The sequence below is a fragment of the Erpetoichthys calabaricus genome, chromosome 12 (assembly GCF_900747795.2).
Source record: "Erpetoichthys calabaricus chromosome 12, fErpCal1.3, whole genome shotgun sequence".
Classification (NCBI taxonomy): Eukaryota; Metazoa; Chordata; class Cladistia; order Polypteriformes; family Polypteridae; genus Erpetoichthys; species Erpetoichthys calabaricus.
In genome coordinates this window covers 131,436,954-131,459,289 of record NC_041405.2, presented here as the reverse complement: position 1 = coordinate 131,459,289, position 22,336 = coordinate 131,436,954, and the positions used below count along the sequence as shown (strand labels likewise).

The 22,336-nt window shown below is 41.2% G+C and overlaps 2 protein-coding genes across 2 annotated transcripts in view; one reads left to right on the top strand and one right to left on the bottom strand.

Moving 5' to 3' along the window:
- Window positions 1–17,009, top strand: part of hcn2b (hyperpolarization activated cyclic nucleotide-gated potassium channel 2b) — a 102,334-nt gene extending 85,325 nt beyond the window's left edge. The window contains 5 exon segments of the mRNA XM_028816226.2: window positions 413–559; window positions 727–967; window positions 1,812–1,976; window positions 12,409–12,836; window positions 12,838–17,009. Of these exon segments, the coding sequence (XP_028672059.1) occupies window positions 413–559; window positions 727–967; window positions 1,812–1,976; window positions 12,409–12,836; window positions 12,838–13,335 (1,479 nt within the window). The 3' untranslated portion in view covers window positions 13,336–17,009.
- Window positions 17,010–21,366: 4,357 nt separating this feature from the next.
- The window catches only part of polrmt (polymerase (RNA) mitochondrial (DNA directed)), a 40,888-nt gene continuing 39,918 nt past the window's right edge, over window positions 21,367–22,336 (bottom strand). Inside the window, exons 20-21 of the mRNA XM_028816225.2 lie at window positions 22,195–22,265; window positions 21,367–21,824 (exon numbers count right to left, since the gene is read on the bottom strand). Coding sequence (XP_028672058.1) covers window positions 21,775–21,824; window positions 22,195–22,265 — 121 coding nt within the window. The 3' untranslated portion in view covers window positions 21,367–21,774. The remainder of the gene's footprint in view (window positions 21,825–22,194; window positions 22,266–22,336) is intronic.

Below are 22,336 nucleotides of genomic sequence, written 5' to 3'. Positions count from 1 at the left end.
CCTTAGTATTATAGATGGTTGGATTTTTAACATATTATACAGAGTTGTAATAGTTTGCCTCTAGTTATAATTGTCTGATATGATACTAGGATTATTTTGCTGTGTGTCATGTAATTTTTGAGAGGCTGCTCCATGTGTGAGACTTGAGCTTCCATTGATGTTCCAGTCATGCATTCTAGATGTGGACAGTTTTATTCCATGACTTTTGAACAGTAAGAAAATTTATTCTGAAGGATCTTTTCTGTCAAGCAGGCTTAGTGTATGGTAATGTGTTAAAAATCTGGAATGGGTGCACTCTGAACACCTTAGTGGCAGTCAGGTGTTTTTTGGTTTGGAGATAGGTAGTCAAATGTGTCATGTTATTTCTTTGTTTAATGATGGATCTTCTTTCTCTTCCCTCATCCCACTATAGTACAAGCAAGTGGAACAATACATGTCCTTTCACAAGCTGCCAGCTGACTTTCGTCAAAGAATCCACGACTACTATGAGCATCGATACCAAGGCAAGATGTTTGATGAGGAAAGCATTCTGGGGGAGCTGAATGAACCCCTTCGAGAGGTAAAGTGGCATTGGCTGTGATGTGGCAGAAATTTCACAATGATTTGGGGTTAAGAACTACTTATTTTTGCGTTCTTTAAAATTCTTTTTACAGTGATTGCATTCCCATTTATAGCTTCTTTGACACCCCTACAGTTTCTGAGGTTGTGATTGTGTTCTTCCAACAGGAAATTGTCAATTTTAATTGCCGGAAACTAGTGGCCTCCATGCCACTGTTTGCCAATGCTGACCCCAACTTTGTAACTGCCATGTTGACTAAGCTCCGCTTTGAGGTGTTCCAGCCTGGTGACTATATCATTCGAGAGGGTACTATTGGCAAGAAGATGTACTTCATTCAGCACGGCGTGGTCAGTGTGCTCACAAAAGGCAACATGGGAATGAAGCTATCTGATGGCTCTTATTTTGGAGGTATGTTACTTTCACATGGAAAGGTTGCTTGAGTTGCTAGACTAGTACAAAAAAGATAACTGGCTTGACACTTTACAACTGTTAACTCTGAAAGACTATGCCATTCTGAACACTTTGGTGTTTGCCAGCATCTGTGACTTCCTTCTTTCTCCAGAGTTCAATACCCCCTCTTCTTTAAAGCTCCCATTCTCAGTAGTGCTCTGTGTAGCAGCTTGCATCTGATGTCTCACAAATCTGCAAAGAGCAAAGTTCAGATAGTAGCGATATTTGTGTTGTCATGGATACACTCTTATGCCAGTGAGATGTGTACTCAGGGTTGCTGATCCTACATCATGTGATCCATGAAATGGTGTGGTGTCCTTCAAATACAGATATCTGCCCAACTTCAGTGTGGGCTGTGAATCAGTGAAGGTCGATGCAGGTATGAATCATCTATGACTAAGCAGTCATCCAGGACCATCCTCAAAGCACTATGTTCCGCATCAGCCAACTGCGCCAACTGCACCAGCTGCTTCATAAGCATACTTTTGCTGCTGTGGTACTTCTTAGGCCTTCTAGTCCCCACAGCATAGGAAAAATGCAAAAGTTGTAGGCTAAGGAACTCATCTGAACACTGATCCTGTTCAGTGCTACTATAGGGGTTGATGGCATCTGTACAGAGAAATCAGTGTTTATGTTGGCTTTTGTTTTTGAAGGGAGTAAAAATACTTTTTGCTTATTTTAAAATTAAAAACAGCAGAATGTTCTGGAGGCCAGTGTGCTGTTTGTGGCAGGTCAGAAGTGTTCCTATGCATCTTTAACTGAGACATGTTTTTTTTTTTTTTTTATCTCCCTCTCACCACAGAAATTTGCTTGCTAACTCGAGGCCGTCGAACAGCAAGTGTTCGGGCTGACACCTATTGTCGTCTATATTCACTCTCAGTGGACAACTTCAATGAGGTGCTGGAGGAGTATCCTATGATGAGGAGAGCCTTCGAGACTGTAGCCATTGACCGCTTGGACCGTATAGGTAAGAGAATATCTTGCTTCTTAAGGCAGAACTATTTGCTGTCAAACTTTTCAGTATACTCGATATTACTTTGTGAAGCTAGATGGTAACTTCCTGTAAAGGCCAAAGTACATCAAGAACATTGGTATTGCTTCTTAATTTCACCATACTTGATACTTCCTAAAGGAATACTCCACCCAAAAGTCATATTTCTTAAATTTTATTTACTCCATGTGGTTTGTAGTGATAGACAGGAATAATTTTAGATAGGGTTGTGCTTTTGAATTGAAGACAAGACTCTTGGCCAATATATTGGAGGGAGAGGTGGGTCATCAATTGCTGACTTCTTCTATAGCATTATACTGTATTATCTTTCTCATGGCACACACCTTTTTTATGTTTTCCACATAGCTTGCATCCTTGCTGAAAATTCATGTCCTCTTTCTTCAATCAGTGACTAATGAATTTTCTGTGAGTTATGAGTATTGCAATTTTAGAGAGAACAACAAAAGATGAATTAGGGAGACTATGGTTTAAGAAAATAAACACTGGGTCTGAATGTTGTGCAACATGTATGTTGGTAGAAGGTTTAGCAGCATCGCTAACACTGTTGATATGGTTGGGAATGGGGAATTGAAAATATAGAGAGCATTATGCTTCAGTCTGAAGGCTTCGGACAATCATGTTTCATTTGTTAGGAATCAGATTTCCTGCTTTAGAGAAATGAGTTGCAGTTTGTGACTTTGACAGCAGCTGAAGAATTCTGGTCATGTGCATGAAGTCTCAATGGGTTTATGCTGCTTATAAAACACAAAAAATCTTGCAGCAATTAGCAAAGTAATTAACTGCAAAATAAGTACCTTGGGATTTTATTCATGAGTGCCAGCAGTTGGATCATAAGTTTGAGCAGTAGATTAGGGCAGTGGTTGCAAGGCTTTATGTGCTATACCAGATCAAGGTGATGAAGTGGATAGATAGATAGATAGATAGATAGATAGATAGATAGATAGATAGATAGATAGATAGATAGATAGATAGATAGATAGATAGATAGATAGATAGATACTTTATTAATCCCAATGGGAAATTCAGATGGATTTCCTACAAACGTTTATGCTATATTTGAATTTCAACTGTTAGGAGCAATATGCTTTATGAAATGCAGCCTTACCCAGGCAACATATATTGCAACCTTAGTCAAGTAATAGTGAAAGCACGATACTTGATTTTCCCGTTTTTGTAATTCATAGAGATTTGGTTCTGAAACAATAAACATATACCAGAGACTGAATTTCAACACAAGATTAGAGGAATCACAACTTGTATTTAAAAATCCTGAATGGTTTAACGTAATAAAGTAGGGAAATTTCACTACTCTTTCAAGGCAAGAAATAGCTTTCATTGCTACTAATTTTTTTCCCATCATGGATTTAGTTCAAGAATAAAACCATATGATTTGTGTATGCTTTGAGATAATATGACCAATCAGCTGTGAGTTGCCCTTTCAACTTGTAGTCTTATTGAATAAGCGAGTTAGAAATGAGAGATTTGCAGTTAGTTGGGCTCCTAACACAGAACAGTTCATTGCTAATTAACACTACATTTGTGCCATTTGTTGGGTTTTTGAAGTAAAACTAATAATCGTTATTCTAACTAGTAAAATGTGATGAATGTAGTAGAAGCACATATGACATATATTTGAGTAGTATAAAATCAAATAGTTTGCAGTCATTTGTTATCATTAATTGCTGTAGTTAGGATCAACTGATTCTACCTTAGTACCCAGGCATAATCAAGTTGAAAACCTTGGCACTCACTACTCAAACGGAGTCCTGGAGACCCAGTGTTGCTTCCGGTATTTGTTCCAAACAAATACTGCTTTTTAATTGGACTCCTGGCCTAATTAAGCAAGCTGCTATTTCATAGGTTTGTGTGTTTTGAGATCAATATAGGAACGACAAAACCAAGTTTATTTTTTTAATAGAATGCGGCAAGCATTTATGTACTGTATGTTACTTTTATAGTTTGATTTTTAAGACAGATTTTCATTCTGCTTTTCTAGATGTTCTGGTTATTAATTCATTGTTTACTAATGTGCATGTGAGTGAGTCTGACACTGAAGTAGTTGTATCCTTTCATCATTTGGTTTTTCTCTGTTCATTGTTAATTGTCATTATTAGGATACACTTTAGGGTGCAAACTACTCAGAATAAAAGGGAAATTAATATGAAAACAACAATACAGGGTAAAATATTTAAAGCCATGAAAAAATACAAATGTCTGTAAATGTCTTTTAAATGCTAAAATCACTCTACTGTACTTTTGTGAATGCAGAATAAGAAAAGAGAAAAAAGATCAGCTAAATAAATGAGATCAGTTAGACTTAGATTGACTCACTGATTGTTAAACTGGTTGGAGCAAAAACCTGTAGCCACCTTGTAGCCCCAGGAAAGCGTTTGAGAACCGCTGCACTAATTAATTTGGCACTAATATCATAAAGCTTGAAATCTGTATTGATTTTTAAGCAGTTTAATTTTTTCAATTACTGAACAAAGAATATCAGTTAATAAGTGCAGCATGTTCAAATAGCAAGATAAATCACGTAGTTAATGATGATCATATAAGATTTTATAAACTTTAAGCTGAAATGCCCCCAAAGACAATACAATTCCCCTCTAATGTTGCTACATCAGGGCAGCCTGTTTGCTTCAAATGAAATGCAGACCCTGATAAACTATGAACTACAAATTCTATAAATCTAACATTCTCTCTAATCGATCCAATCCAATTCAGAGTCACGTGGAGGCCCTGGCAGAACTGGGCTCAAAAAACTGCTCTGGACAAGGTGTCAGTCCATTGCAGGGTTCAGTCACACACGCACACACCACCATGTCCACACTCATACAAGGGCTACTTTGAAATTGCTTATTAACCTAACCCATGTGCAAGTAAGAATTTCACTGTATATGTGACAATGGTGACTCTGTAAACCTGGGAAACCAAAGTACCAGAAGGAGATTCCATGTAAACATGATGAGAAAGGTAAACTCCACAACATGCAGAGGAAAAGCTAACATTTTGCCTTGCAAGAGGAAAACACACCCTGGAGATTAAAGGTTATTGCGGAGGAAGACAAGTGCTGACGTATTGCGCATACCTGGGCTTCTTTTAAAATGGCTGAAACTCAAAGTTTTGGTGTTTTTCTGTTTTAAAATGATAGGTATAAGCTATTTTATAAAGAGACATTGGCAGAACTGAGCTCAAAAAACTGCTCTGGACAAGGTGTCAGTCCATAGCAGTGTTCACACACACATCTTTTTCTTTTGCAAGGCAAAATCACAGTAAACTTTTCCTGCCACATGCTTGGTACCATGTTGATTTCTTTCAGGTTTATGTGAGAACTCCACCTACGTAGGCTACTGCTATCATACAAATGACTAGAAAACGTATCCTTAATGTGAAAAAAATAGTACCAAGAATATGCAATAAAATAATTATTTCTAGAATGGAAATTTAAGGTACAAATGGCTGAATCTCACAATATTTTTGTTTTCTGTTTGAAAATGACAGGTATAAGCTATTTTACAATGTGTCTGTAATTTCATGATACAGATGAAAACTGAACAACTTGGCCTAAAAAAAATGGATGTTTTTCGTAAGTTTTTGAGCTTTTGTTCCAAATGCCCCATGCCACATAGCCAGTCCTGGCAATTTATAATAAAACCTATGTAGTTTTAAGAATTTATAGAAGATGGCTAACTTTAGAAAACAATTTTGCATGGCAAGTGCATATATACCACTAGTTGTGTAACCCTGTGCTGTAAAAAGCCTGGGGTCCTAGAAACTATTGAAATCGTCAGAAAAAAACTGAAATGTAGAGATGTCAGGTAATTGAAAGGAACTACTCTGGGCATCTCTCTCCTAGGAGGTTTCGTTTTGCCAATGTGCTCGCCTCGCCTCACTTGTGTATTAGCAGCGGGGGGGAAAGTAAAAGGGATACCGTTTTGCTGATTTGTTTGCTTCGCTAAATGAGTTTCTGTTTTCCCGGAGGTGGACCCCTTACCCTGACTCTACCTCTCACGTCCGGGCCAAACAGACAGACCCACACACTTCCACACGTAGACATTTATATGTAAGACTAGCCGACACCCGCTGTAGCATACGGCGGTGTAAGAATAGGAATGGAAAACGATAAGAAGGGAATTCACAAATCAAGAAGAAATAAATACTTCTTGAAAGACGCAGTGTGCATGTAGAATTTCCGGCCAAGTAGGATTACATGTGAAAGTGATAAATAAATCTGGCTTTCCAAATTTACGTATTGTGGCCATGGAATTCTGATAGTTTTGTTGCATGTATCTTGGACTTCCTGGAAATGTGGACGGTAATATGATCATTTTGCCTACACGTATGTTGTTATTTTCAGCATTTGCTTGCAGTGCATCTGATAGTTCCACGCACAGATCTTGTTGATGTAATCTGAGATAGTTGAGATGCGCGCCCTCTGTTTTAACTACGACGTACTGTTGGAATAGTTTACCGCTTGAGTGCAAAATACTAAATGTATTCCTCATTGCTAATCTGTACGCGTAAAATTGGCATTGAGTAAGCCTTATTCACGTAGCGGTTCTTTTATCGGGAACCTGTAAATATTTGTGCCAGCCAATGTCTCCGTAAGGGAATAAAAATGGGTAAACCATAGGATCGCAATTCATATTGAGCGTGGAAATCAGTTTGCAAGAGTTGCCAATGGGATAGATGCAAATATCCCTTTTGGCAGGCGTTTTGCCATCTTCTCCGACGAAAATCGCTGCAACGTCGGTGTGACATGTCGGGGCATTGTATCGTCGTAAATTATGCCTAGGAGTTTCCTTGTAAACCATTTGTACAGATGCTGTTGGATTGGACTGAGCGATTTCATGCATGTGTTTGTATGATTTAGCGAAGGGGTTGATGGTTCTGAGCATGGAATCTAGCTGGAGAAGTTCATTTTCACTGCATGCAGAGTTTGCTTTATTTTGTAAGCGTACTTCAGTAGCTTGCGCTGTGTCAAAAACATACAACTGTCCATATCCTGGAGAGGTAGAAGTGTTAGCGTATAGTGGAGAGATTTGGGGATAAATTTGCCCGTGTATTTTAAAACAGTATGGTCCGTGGCCAGGAAATTGAGTTATCTGTGCACCAATGGAAGCAAACACTAGAGAAGAGTTGTATTCTCGAATGTGTTCACGATAATTTTTAGCTTCTGATGTTTGCTGTGTAAGAAGCTGTTGTAAAGACACAGGTGGCTCCCGCCGAGGTGGTAAAGCTACTTTACTGTTGTGGCAGCACTTCGAGTACTTGTTGGCTGTACAGTAATCCCTCGCTATATCGCGCTTCGCCTTTCGCAGCTTCACTCCATCGTGGATTTTATATGTAAGCATATTTAAATATATATCGCGGATTTTTTGCTGGTTCACGGATTTCTGCGGACAATGGGTCTTTTAATTTCTGGTACATGCTTCCTCAGTTGGTTTGCCCAGTTGATTTCATACAAGGGACGCTATTGGCAGATGGCTGAGAAGCTACCCGGCTTACTCTTCTCTCTCTCTTGCTCTGACTTTCTCTGATCCTGATGTATGGGGATTGAGCAGGGGGGCTGTTCGCACACCTAGACGATACGGACGCTCGTCTAAAAATGCTGAAAGATTATCTTCACGTTGCTATCTTTTGTGCAGCTGCTTTCTGAGACGACATGCTGCACAGTGCTTCGCATACTTAAAAGCTCGAAGGGCACGTATTGATTTTTGATTGAAAAACAAACTCCGTCTCTCTCTCTCTGTCTCTCTCTCTCTTTGTCTGCTCCTGACGGAGGGGGTGTGAGCTGCCGCCTTGAACAGCTTTGTGCCACGGTGCTTCGCATACTTAAAAGCAAATAGCCCTGTTGATCTGTTTGCTTTCCTCTGTCATTCTGACAGACTCTGCTCCTGACACGCACTCTTTTGAAGAGGAAAATATGTTTGCATTCTTTTAATTGTGAGACGGAACTGTCATCTCTGTCTTGTCATGGAGCAGAGTTTAAACTTTTGAAAAAGAGACAAATGTTTGTTTGCAGTGTTTGAATAACGTTCCTGTCTCTCTACAACCTCCTGTGTTTCTGCGCAAATCTGTGACCCAAGCATGACAATATAAAAATAACCATATAAACATATGGTTTCTACTTCGCGGATTTTCTTATTTCGCGGGTGGCTCTGGAACGCAACCCCCGCGATGGAGGAGGGATTACTGTATTACGCTCAGCAGGCCAGTATAGTGCATGACATGGAAGACGACGAATAGGAATCGAGAAATGGCGTGTCGGCTGCGTGTGGGCGGGACCAGTTTTGAAGTGGAAGCAGGATGAACCAGAAGATATATATATATATAAGAGATGTTTGAGAAGAAATAACTTCCACCTGAAAAATACCAAACTTACTGTATCCTTTAATGTCTGATAAAAGCTTTTAGGATTGCATAGCAGTATCAAAACTCTGTAAGATTTATCCATCCATCCATTTTCTGAGCTTGCTTTATTAGTTGCAAGGGTTACAATAGCTGAAGTCTATCTTAGAAGCAGTGGAATATAGAGAGGAACCAGTTCTGGATCAGGCACGACTCCACCGCAGAGCATTTTCACACACTCACTTATACCAGGCCAATTTAGTATATGTAGATATAAGAATAACATGCAAACTCTACACAATAACCTGGCTGTCTCCTTTACAGGTTAGAATATGAGTGTTAAAATTGAAAATGTTAATGGGTCATTTATGCATACTACCATAAATAAATGCTCTAAAGCAGGTAATAAATTCAGTTCCTGCTTGTACCTTACGTTTATCTTACTAATGTATAACATTAATCATTGGGGTCTTCTCTTTAGCTAAGCTTTGTATTATGGATTTTTAGGCTAGTATAAAAATATAGATATTCATATTCCATTGATTCTACTGCTTGGCATTTACATGATATTAATAACACAAGCAAAAATAAATATGAAAGCCATTTTTGCATCCAAAATATAGACACAGAAATCAAATTGTGGTCAAAAACTGTAATTGTAATTGGTATTTGAAAAGGTACAGGTAAATGTTTATTTTTTGTAATGAATTATTATTATTATTATTTTTGCAGTTCACTTTGTAATCTCCCTTTTCATACATGTTGCCAGTCCACCTGAGCAATACGGAATATATATACTGTGACAGAGAATAAGTACCCTTTGCTTTTTTAAGATTGTGTCGCATGCCATATATTTTCTAATAAGCTCTTCTTCAGAAAGACAAATGAGAACTAGGGTAGAAACACTCAAGAGAATGAACTGCGGACCCCCTGCTCAGAACACCGGAGTCTGTGACAGCTGCAGTTCTTCTTCCTCTGGAGGGCCTGAGCAGAGAAAGTCTTCTCTATTTCACTGATTTTTTTTGCCAGTGGTCCCTGAGTCAGGTGCCTCAACTAGTGGTGTCCCAGCCCAGCTGTCCACAAAATATATTTTTATGGAAGGCTATTAGCTTTATAATGTGCAGAGGTCATATGGTTTCCAGTACCTTTTCTGTAGTTACTGAACTGACAATCTTGTTGACATGCGCTAGAAGAAATATTAACACATCTTACCAGATTGTCTTATTCCCAAACCATCTGGCTGAGCAAACTCAAGTAGGAGCTGAAGTGGCTTTCTACAATAACCACTAAAACAAATAGCCCCCTGTTGGAGTTATTAGTCCATCCTTATATTTTATCAACTTGCCTTTTTCATTAGTGGGACATAATCTAACAGTACTGGGTGCAAAGTAGAATGCAATGTTGAACAAGAAAACTATCTAGCAAATGACACTCATGCAGACACCCACCGATGTACCTTAGCTAGTGTACTATTAACAGTTATCTTAAAATACACATCCTTAAGTTTTGTGAAAAAAACATACTGTACTCGCATGCTGGGAGAAAGTGACGACTCCACATGGACAGGCACATTGCCAGAAGTAGAACTCTGGTTAATGAAGACACAAGCAGCAGTGTCATCCACTGCACATCTTTTCTTACTCTTAGGAATTGTCCATCCTTTAATTTTCTGAACAGGTGTTTTTTTTTCATTAAAGAGTTTTGATGGAGGGCGGCACGGTGGCGCAGTGGGTAGCGCTGCTGCCTCGCAGTTGGGAGATCTGGGGACCCGGGTTCGCTTCCCGGGTCCGCCCTGCGTGGAGTTTGCATGTTCTCCCCGTGTCTGCGTGGGTTTCCTCCGGGCGCTCCGGTTTCCTCCCACAGTCCAAAGACATGCAGATTAGGTGGATTGGCGATTCTAAATTGGCCCTAGTGTGTGCTTGGTGTGTGGGTGTGTTTGTGTGTTTCCTGCGGTGGGTTGGCACCCTGCCCAGGATTGGTTCCCTGCCTTGTGCCCTGTGTTGGCTGGGATTGGCTCCAGCAGACCCCCGTGACCCTGTGTTCGGATTCAGCGGGTTGGAAAATGGATGGATGGATGGAGTTTTGATGGAAGCCAAAGGCAAGAACTATGGTCTAGAAAGCTAGTCCACCATGGAGAACACTTGACACACCAGCACTCATACAGCATCGCTTTCCTGTAACAATTCTGCACATCTTTGGGATGGAGAGGGAAATTAGAGTAAATCAATGGCTATATGGGAAGAATAAAGCATTTCACATAGACTGTGACAGAGCTGGAATTTTAACCCAAGGTTTTGGAGCAGTGATAGCTGTGTTAAGCAGTCTACAGGTATGTTAAAATGATTAATAATTTATATTAAATTTGAGGCTGTTCTCACTTGGTTAAGTGGACTCTTGTGAGCTATTCCAACCCTTGGGTTCAAGTTCAGGCTTATGCTGTTTCTTCCTCCTTAATGATCAGCTATTCAGTCTCTCACAAATGACTTAACAGATTTAATGTTAGCTGACTTTGTACACTGTGATAGTGTTGCCTGATCCCGAGAGGCTGTTGCTCAGGGCTGCAAATAGCCCTGGAGTCAAACTATGCATGTATACTGTTCAAGAATTAAAAATTGATTTATTACTTATTTATAGCCAAGAAGGTTTAGTGGGATCATTTTCCATTGGAGAGATGAAGAAAAAGCATTTAATAATAAGTAGGTACCATTTTGTCACATGATATCGGCTGGCCAGATTGCCTTTCGCCTGTCTGCTGTTATAAACACGTAATATAAGTAATTTAAGAATATGTAAAAAATTCCAACTAATGAAAGTATAAGTATACCTAATCAATGCAGTTCTGCTCTAGTTTAAAATGCACCGGTTGACTTTATTCTGTTGTGCATAGTGCATTTATGCATGGTATTTTTTTTTTTAAATTTTTAAATCTGCTAGATGTTTCCTTTCTGAATGTCCTGCAGATTCAGTCTCCTTTTATCTGAGTCTCTAAACTTTGTCTGGGTCTGTTGCCTGTTATTACAATATCAGACTCTGATAAAAATTACTTGTGTTATTACTTAGTTTGTGGACTATTTTTTTCCTGAATTACAGTGACTTATAGTACTTGTAGCTCATATTACTGTAACTTCTTCATGAAGATATTGAGTTCTTGCATGTAACCATAGTAACCTAATATGTACATGCATACATTCATTTTCTGAACTCGTTTTTTTAATTACTGGGATTTGGATAAAACAATACAACATTATTAGTCTGTGTAAAACTATTCATGAACTTCACATACCCTACATGAAGTGTTTCTCAGAGAGGGATGAATAAAAAAAATGATTTAGAGACGTTTGCTCTTTCATTTGGGTAATGTGTAAAATGAATAATAATAATTCTTTGCATTTATATAGCGCTTTTCTCACTACTCAAAGCGCTCAGCAATTGCAGGTTAAAGGCCTTGCTCAAGGGCCCAGCAGGGCAGAGTCCCTATTGCCATTTATGGGATTTGAATCGGCAACCTTCCGATTGCCAGTGCAGATCACTAGCCTCAGAGCTTGAGATTCTGCAAACATTATGAAAGTTTTATGCTGTTTTTTGTTTTTCAGAGTGAAGTTTTGACTTAAGAAGTTTAGGTTTTGTACTATTGTGATGTTTCATTACAAATACATTTTATCAGTTTGAGTTATCTGGTCCTGCATGAAAACAGGCATTTTCTGAAATGAGTAAGGAGATTTAAGAGAGGAAAGTGAAAGCTTACCTTTATGAGGTCATACAGTAATGCAAAATTTCTGGCTGGAGGTCTACTCAGCATTAAGTAGGATCTGTACTGTCACATAGTGGCTATCTGTTTGAAAAAATGCATATTGTTTTTATATTTAAGGCAGTAGGTGTAATCTAAAAAGAATATAAAAAGTGCAGGGCAAGAGTTTAAACAACAATGGCAAGTGGCTACAAAGACAGACGAGCCTGTTCTTTCACATATTATTTGTAGAGCTTTATCTCTGTCTAATTAAGACTCCTCTTTGTTTTTTCACCCCTTTTGCAGGTAAGAAGAATTCTATCCTTATGCATAAGGTTCAACACGACCTCAACTCGGGAGTCTTCAACAACCGTGAGAACGAAATCATCCAGGAAATTGTCAAGTACGACCGAGAGATGGTGCAGCAAGTTGACCTTCAGCGGCCTAGGGCCATGTCCATGACGCCTCCACTCCATAGCTCCATGTTTGCTCCACCTGGTCAGCCGCAAGTCAGCTCTGCCATTGCCACACTTCAGCAGGCAGTGGCGATGAGCTTCTGCCCACAAGTAGCTAGCCCCCTGGTGGGCTCTGTGGCAATGCAGTCCCCCAGGATGGTTCGTCGTTTCCAGGTTGTACAAAGCATCTCCAGTCCAGTTTCTGTGTCACCTCTCCAGCAGCAGTCTACCCCACTAGTGTCCAGTGGAGCCTTTGCTTCCTGTGTTTCCAGTCCCCCGAGTTCAAAGCCCGCTGGCTGCCACTGGCCGGACTTTCCAGTACACCTCCAGCCCGGGCCAGTCAGGTTCACAGCTTTCACTAGTGCAGCAAAGGGCCCCCAGCCCTCCACAGCGTCCTGTCTCCCACAAAAGCACCCAAGCCTTGCACTCTGGCAACTTGAGCCAAGACACCAGGCCGCTGTCTGCTTCGCAGCCTTCCCTTCCCCATGATGGCACTCAGACAGCAACCCCAAGCCCACCACAGTCTACACATGTCTCATCCACCTCCATCAGCTCACCTCAGCAGGCTCACCCCATTGCCCCTGGATCCTCAGGGCCTAGGGGTCCTGTACCCCAGAGGGTGACCTTGCCCCATCAAATGTCTATAGGTGCAGGAGGCACCATCTATCCATCAACACCACCTCCAGCATCTACATCTGGGCAGCAGGACTCAGGAACGCCCAAGAAAGAATTGGTGGAAACGGACTCGACAAAATCTAGGCTTTCTTCCAATTTGTGACCTTGAGTGTGAGCTGTGGCTATGTTGAGAGCTATAGAGTTCCTGTTGCCTTTTAGGCACAGCAATGTGAATGTACGTCATGCAGGTGGTAGCAGTGACATGGCAAAGTGGGGAGAGAAAAACGCAAAAAACTCTTGTCTCCCTCCACCTGTGCACATCCTTCCCAGTCGTGTATCCATAGAATACTGTATAAAGAAGCCATGCAAACTATCGTTTAGCCAAGTGGCGCCAAGACGGCGAATGAGTGTAACGCTTTGCCAAGTGTGTTGGGTGTCCTCTTTCTGTAGAAACAAGCTGAGTAACTTCATTGTTCTCCTCATGATGCTGTAAGCTTAGTCTGGTTTTAGAAAAAAAAAAAAACTGAGAAAAAAATGCTAATAGTCGTTTAGACCGCTGGTCGATCTTACATCAATTAAAGGAAAATAATAATGATGTTATATAATATTCATTGTAACTTATCAAGACCAAAGTTGAGCTTGGAGGTGTGTTTGGTAAAAAGCCGTTTATTTAACTGCCTTGATTCAAATTGCGATCGACTTTTAGAAGCCATATTTTGAATTTGTTCTTGTCTTGGTTGCGTCATCTTTTCTGGGGAGTGGCCGTCTACTATGTTTTGTGATCCTCTCTGCTGCTTGTTGTCTTCCGTTCATGGAGAAGGCTTGGCTCCACCAAAATTAAACAATTAAACAATTAAACAATCCCGCTTGGGGACTGGTGGATGGCCTACCTGGCTAGACTTTTTAGTGCCAGCTGGGCAACTGCATTGTCAGTGCCAGACGGAAAACTCCTCAAGAGTGTGCTAAATGCACATTGTACGAAAGTTTCTTTTTTGGTTACCAGTATTTTAGTTATAGCACCTGTCCCAGTAAACACCCTCCTGCCATCAGCAGAGTGTAGACAGACAGGGAGGCAATAGTGGAATATGAGCCTGCTCCATTTAAGACACTCTGCTTCTCCATCAGGCCCTGTTAACATTATAGTTAGTGAAATTACCACAGTGACCTAAAAATCACACGCAGAAGGGCTGTTTCTGAATTTCAGCTGCATGAGTGCTGGCAGGTTACTGAAGGCCTCTTAGGGTTGGAGATAGTACTCTAACATATTAATCTGGAATTAGTTTTAAAAGACTTTTTAATAATTGATCTAATTAAAAAATAGAAAAATGTAAATGACAATGGTGATTATTAATATGACTTATTAGTCAATGTTCACTTTTAACCTAGAGTCACTAAACACGTCAAAATGATTTGCTGTTATACATATAATATAATACCATGTACGTTTAAATTGGAGTAAACAATTACAGCGATAGACATTCATGAGGCCTTACAGACAAGACATGGCCCACCGACGTATTCAGTAGGTGTTGTCTTGTTCAATATTTTATTTTTTTCTTGCATATCATAAAACACGGGGAATACACATTGCATGCACTAAAATGAAGTTTTTCAAGTCATATAATCGTCACCATCAGGAGTTCAGGTGAACAGCTGCTACTCTTTAGTGTTCTAATGTCCTCATTAGCTCACTTTATCTCTTCAGCTTATACTTCTATCAAAAATGATGTAAAAATGAAAATGCATAGTACAACATTTCCTATAATTGTACAGAGTGAGTACTAGAAAGAGCGGAATGACTTAGTGCAGGTGATTTAATCTGCATCGGTGTGGATTATTGTCCATTTCTTAGCCACTTGGCTGCCCTGCTTATATAGTGCCAATCATCAGTTATGAATTATATGTGACTGAAAAGTGAAAGGCTTGATTACTAAAGTGGAAAGGCCAGAATGACTCCAATAAATTTAGTACAGGGGCCCCTAGCTGTTAGATTTGTATTTTGTTTTATTCCTGAACTATAAATGTTAAAAAAGGTCTGATTTACAGAAAACAACACATACTTTTGCATTTCTCAGCATAGCAAATTGGTTAAAACCCCCCTTGTGATTTGAGCTTGGCTCGGACCCCACCACCGCCTCCTGTTTCAAACCTAAATCCCAAATGCTGGCCTAATTACTGATTTTAATATCTTGTGCTGTAAACATAAAACACCAAGGAAGGGTGTACATATTGAAAGGTGCTATAAACACAGTTTTAAAAAGCACACGTAAATAATGTATGACACTAATTATGTTCTGGATGCAGAGTAGAATTTGAACAATTGCAGACAAGTAGCAAAGGTCCAGGCGTCATTCTTCTTGAACGGAGCTCTGTGCTCGTGTGTGTGTGTGTGTGTGTGCTTGTCTGTCTGTGATGCCCCTGCCCCAACGAAGGTCTTGTTGTTTTATGCTGCAATTCTGAAGGATGGCCAGCTCTCGAATCTCATTTTAAAAGAAGTGCCTGTTTTTTGCTGCTCACATTTGGACTTGCCCTCTGCAAACACCCTCACCCACCTCCAGTGCCCCTAAACAATAAAAGCTTTTTTGGACAGCTTGCCTCCTCTCCTAAACCACGTTAGGTTACTGCAAATTCGACTATTTTTGTGCCTACTAACCACTGGATCACACAAGCAGTGGCTCTGGGGGCCCGTCCCTCCGATTTCTTACTTGCTTCATGGATTCACTTTTTTTTCAGCCCAAACGCTGCATAATTAAGGCTTTGAGATGTGACTGCTGACCAGACAGCCTGTAGAACTTGTGGCCTCTACTCTTCTTCAGACTAGAAAAAGGAGTGCTGTTTGCTGTCATGGTGAGGGAACAAATATTTTTAATGGCACAAGAAGTTTGGGGACTGAGAGATGCTCGCTTTTTATTTCAATGCACGTTTTGTTTTGCTTTTTTCCATAATTAGTGAAATGTCAGCAGGCCCGGTGGTCTTTGAGAGTCTACTGTGGATGGGTGGGAGGCACAGTGTGTACTACCAGTGTTTGCATATTGGCACCAGCACTCGCTCTTATTGTTTTGACTGGCAGTTTCTTTTTTTCCTTCTCCAAATCTGAAGTGCAATATTCTGAAAAGTGAACGGTGAGAATAATTGTGACAGTGGCACATATCACACAAATTGTCCTGCCTAGCCAGCTTGCTAAACGCTGCTCATAAAGTTGTCTGGCCATCCTCCGGTGAGACTTGGGCAATAAGTTCAATTGTGAGGACTGCGATGGCTCGAGGGTTTTAAATAGGCAGAGACAGGCAGGGCTACAGGGACTTTCATTTCAAGGAAAAGTATCTTCTCCTCCATGTTTGACAGAGGAGCTGCCCAGGGTATGTGCACATTGTAAGGACAAGCACTGCCCAAGCACATGATCCAGCTACCATCTGTCCTGCTTCCCCTAAGGAAAGCACATAGCAGACTAAGGAACATGCAGGCCCTTTTAAAAAAGACGCTGAGTGAGAACCATTATGTTCGGCAGAGAGAATGGACTACAGCTCAGCAGAGAGAGTTGGGAGGGCAAGTGGGTGAAGAAACCTTCCTGCACAGACACTTTGAAAGGAATTTAGCAGGAGCTGGCATACTGGGGGACTCGTCCACTGCAGACACTTTCTGAGAAGCGTTCGGCCGGCTGTGCAATAAAAAAGTCATCCATGTGCAATGCTGATGATGTTGTGAAGCTCAGTTTCCTAATCCAGTTCTGGGATTTGTGGGCTTTTTTAATGAAACTGCTCTTATGCTAATAACTTATCTGGTCATTTTAAAAGGAACATATTAAAAAAATGACTTATAATAATCATGGCAGCCATAGTCACGGTATCTGTAGCCTTTTTATGTCAAATGTATGCTAATGAGGATCAGAATGTGCAAATTAAAGAACAAATGCACTGTACATTTAAACCAAGAAAAAAAAAAGTCAAAAGGGAAACTGCCAGGTGTCTGTGGTGTTTCATGTCAGACGGGTCTACTCTGTAATTCTGGTCGTCAGGTCCTCCACGTCCTAACGTGCTTTGGAATAGGCACAAAACAAGTGAGGGCCATGTTGGCATCTACTGCCCAGGGAAGGCATGTGGGGGCCTCACAGATTTTTGAATTGTTTTTCTGTTTAATCCCAAAGATCAAGCAGGTTAAATGTTAACTCGAAACTGTCATAGCTCAGTGAAAAGAAATTTGCTCAGGAAACACCTATCTTGGTGGCACATCATCATTCAGAGCTGCTGGACGGGCCAGTCTAACTCATAAAGGATAACGTACTTCCTCCTGGTGACCAGTTTGGCATTTAGCTGCAAGGGTGTCTTCATTTGGCGGTTAGCTCTCACCATTGCCAGGCAGGCCCGTTTCATGTACAGTGAATCCCAGATGAGCGCCCAAATGCGCCAGCACTTCTCTCAGTTACACATCCTCTCTTTTCTTAAAGTAGTTGTCCCTCCAATTTTTTATATTGCTTACATACCTCATGGAGTTTGCAGTGATGGCTAAAAAAAAATCTTTAATATGTTATTTATTTATACAGCACCTTTCTCAGGCTCAAGGTGCTCTAATCGCGTGTTTTCCTGCAGAACAGAGATGACAACAAAGTTTCTGGTAGAAAAGGCGACGATGATGACCAACACTGGACAGCAGCAAACGATTTCAAGCAGCTTACTCACATTGCATAATCCACATGTCAAGTCATCCAGTCGTATGCTCAGAAGGCCCCAAACGTGTGTCTTTTTACGAAAATATCGTTAAATAAACCGCTTTCAGAAAATGCTGTGATGAGCAGAAGTGGAGCGCGCGCTCCGATGTGAGAGAGAACTGAAGAGCAGCCCGCTACATTTGAATTCATCCCAGGGAGCCACAACAGGAGTGCCTCAGGATTACTTAGCAGGCGCTAACTGACTTCTGCTTGTTGAGAAATCTCAGTCCTTGCACGAGTCCAAAGCATATTTTCTTCCTGATGTTTCACCCGCTTTTCCTTCAATTGTAATCTTAAATGTACTTTTCTGTCAGCACATCTTGAAATGTTAACATCATGTAAATGGAAATGTTAGTCAGCATCAAGTGTTACAGCAATGAATCCTGTGGCACCAGAGGAGTTAAGGACATTTTACGTTGGCTAGAATGCCCGGTGGGAGCTGGGTGGTCCTTTGGCCTTGGACCCCCTACAGATTGTTTTTTTTTCCTCCATCTTAACTGGAGATTTTGTTTGTTTGTTTTTATTCCTGTTGTCCTGGCCATCTGACCCATTTTTAGAGACTTCTATATATTAAAAACTATGATATATTAGCCTCTACTTTTCTACTAAATTGTTATGTAAGCTCATGTTGATTTTTTATGTTACTTATTCATCATTATCCTTGCCTAATTTATTTTGTTTTCTTGGTACCTTATAAAGTTTGAGCTTCATTCTGTGTATGAAAATGTGCTATAAAATAAAAGTAGTTGTCAGTGGGCCGTGCTCCTGAACACTGAAGGGGCTCATGAGAGCTTTGGCCAGAAAAGGTTTATTTAAACGATATTTTAGAAAAACTACACGGCTAAGTTGTTTTTGAGCATACAACTCAATGACCTGACATGTAGATTATGCAATACGTGTGATGTGACAGTTTTTTTTCTTGGACATTTTTGAAATCATTTGCTGTTCTTCAGTCAAAAATCATAAAAAATATTCTGCCATCACATCAAATAATGTTTGGTAGTTAAAATACAGCAGTAATAGATTTGGGTGAAGTATTATATGAATACGTTGAGCTAAAAGAGAACGCGCCACACCTTCTCAGTGACTAATCAGGCTACTCACTGCAAGGGGTCTTCTTTTCACGGTGGGCTCTCTCCACGTCAGCCGTTCTACAGCATTATAAACGTGTCGGTGCCCTGTCATGAACCTGATGCTTCTGGGGTCCTGCCCTGGAATGAGTGGGTTTGAAAATGGAGAAGGACCTGCACTAGTATACTAATGTTAAAACTTAAATGATTTTTGATACGCCTGTGATCAGTCCCTACAAAGGAAAAGCCAATATATGCTGGATGGATGGAACTTTACTTGGCCCACCGGGGAAATTTAGCGTTGAATAGAAGCTCTTTAACCAATAAGAAATACTCTAGAATAACTCGAAAGAAAGAAACCTTATGACTTAGCATAAAAACAGCAGTGACGCATTCTAAAGATGTAATGCTGTCAGTGTAAAGGAGCCCCAGGAGCGTTCCTTCACACACTTTGGCTGAAAGTCCTCCGTGTTGGTGTGTCAGAGAGGAGACGTGCGCCATTTGGTCAGTGGCTACGCTCACAACACAAGGCTCTTTGTTCAGATCAGATTTTCCTGTCTTGATGGTTCACATTCAGAAGTACAAGTGACCTGCTGTACTAACTGGAATGTGAATGCATTTGTCCTCCAGAGCCGTGCACATGCGCACATTGACATGTTTACGTACGAGTCATCTGTGGCACCAACAACAAAAAAAAGACTTGTATTTGTTAGACGACTCATGCATGGTATTAAATCTGACAAAATGTCTGCCCAAGTAGCCAGCATATGCATTGCATTTTGCTCTGGAGGACAGCAGTTTGTCAGCTGTAGATGGTTTGGTTGAGAAGGCAAAAACAAATTTAAAAAGCCAGCCGGGTAGCTTTTGCTGACACTGCTACACCAAGGAGCCAGAAATGGTGGGACTGTGACTGTAGTCACAAGTGTAGCTCTTCTCCATTGTTTTGTTGTCACAGGCTGGTGCTGGCCGATGTCAACAGTGCTCAGCCCAAGTGTATGGGCCAAAAAAAAAAAAAAAAAACACCACAAAAACTGCATGAATTCGATGCGACTATCCACACAACTCTGAAAACATCAGATACGTTACACTGAGAAAAAGAAACAAATGTGATTTGAGTCACTTCAGCCTGGTGATGGAAACAGAGCCTTGATGGCTTCACTGCAGCCGCCAGGGGGTCGAGAGCTTGTCTCGCTCGGTGGTCAGTGGCGAGTGATTCATGCAGATTCTGCCTCTCATACTCTAGAGATTGCACATCCTTAGCCATAACTAGATATATAAAAGATTGAAAGAATTTTAAGATAATATTTCCTCTCAGTAGCTTGAACTGGTGTATGTACAAGGCCTGGGCCTCATGTCGTCGTCCTCCTCCTGCTGCTGCTGCTGCTAATGGACGTTTACAAGGACAGAGGCCTTCTGCTTTCTTTACATCTTAAAAGCCCCGACTGTTAAAAGCCATAATGCCGAGATGTGTGTGTCCTGTACTGGCACAGGTGATACTGGAGTGCTGACAGGTCTCATCTGGAGGACATCAAGGGCACTCACTCCCTCCCTGCCAGCACAAGTCTCTTTAAATAGAGAGGGGAGCGGGTGTGTTACTCTCTGGATTTATATTCACTTGTTTAGTCTACTAAGTCGAGCACATCCTGATCTACAAGGCAGGTCACTTCATTAGCGTCCAAAAACAGATTTGCACACACTGGCGGGCCGTGTATAAAATAAAAACCTCTTCAGGCCCCCAGATGCCCCTCCCTCCCTCCCATTCATTGCTGCTTTACAATTCACAGACTGGCATGCCTGGCTATTCTTTCAGAATGAAAAGCAGCGCATCAGAGGTCCTTGGAGCAGAGGACCAGCCTACGCACCTCGACTTCAGCGGCGTGTGCCGTTTCTTCAGGTGCGTCAGTGAGCAGCATGGGTGCGTGTGCTTGCGCTGCCTCATGCGCCGACAAGGGAAGGTCAGCTCAAGGACGACTCCAGCAGTGCAGTCAGAGGGCTCAGCGAGTTTTGGTATGCAGAATCTAAATGAAGTAAGTGGGGAGAAGCAAGGAACGAAAAGGGGGGCTTCAAAATGCCACAACGTGAAGAAATGGATGCATTTAAACAGAACTCAATTAGGGAAATGGGATCAGTTTACCAAGTGCCTATCGCTAATCTTAAACACACAGCTATGGAGGCCCTCTAAAAATTACAGATGTGCTTCTGGCAGTCAGTGGTGAAAGGCGACAAAAACAAGGGAATGCAAAGGACGTGGAGAGCTGAAATGGTGCAGGCCAGCCAGCCCGGCAGTGTCCTCCCCACTACGCTTCACAAATTTACATTTTATCCTTTTAATATCTTTAGAAGGGAAAAAAAAATAAAGTAATGAAAAAACAAAATTAAGGAGTGCTTGAGACAAATAATTAGACTGCTATACAGTGGTATTATTATTTAATTCACCAAATTACACCTGAACAATCAAAAGGACAGATGTTTGCAGTTTCTGGCTGAATCACCAAACAGCAGCACAAACTCAAGAACGAACACAAGCTGGTGCTGCTGCCCCTGAGGAGACCAGATGGTCCCACCTTAGTTTACTGTCCAGAACCATAAAGTGCCATCAGTGATTATTTGGTCTTGAAGAACCGCGAGACCATCTTCTGAATTTCTGAGGACCGCAGAAGCTCTGTAACAGGAGTTCCATCTTGTGAGAATCTCAAACAGAGGACTTCTGTGTCTTTGAGCATTTAGTGTGCCACATCAGGGCTGGAAAGCCCCTTGGCGTGTCCACATCCAAAAAGCACCAACAGTGCTGCTGCTTGAGAATCACCTCCAGGCAAGAAGTGTAGTCTCAGCTGAAGAAATACTTGGAGTCCTTCACCTTCTGCAGATCAAAGTCACCTGAGAGGGAGAGACGGAGAGGTTTTGTAGGTAAGCCTGATGCTTCACAGTTCTGTCCAGTGTTCAAAGTGGGACTCAAGGCCAAATAAGAGTAACAAGCCTGGAAGTGCTTACTAATAAGACTTGATGAAGGTGGCTGGGCTGCCCCAACTGGTGCCGTCAGCTACAGGACACCAGCAGTCTGCATCACTACTGAGCAAGAAGTTCTTTTCAGATTGAGACATACAGACCCCCCCTTACCTCCAAATGGAAGTTACAGTATTTCTGGTGGTCAACTCAAACCTGTGTCACCCAACAGACCACAAACTAGTAAGCCAGCTGCTCCTTGGCAGCAGTGAATTCCTGCAATTTCATCTCCTCCATAACTCACCTGTTTGTGGAACTCGGAAAAGCAACTTTAACAGCCTTTTGTACTCCATAAACTTTTTACTCTTACGATCACTATGTAGGGGGAAAGAAACAAACAAATTTACTAGGTGCTATTGCACACCACTGCTGTTTGCAAGTGTACT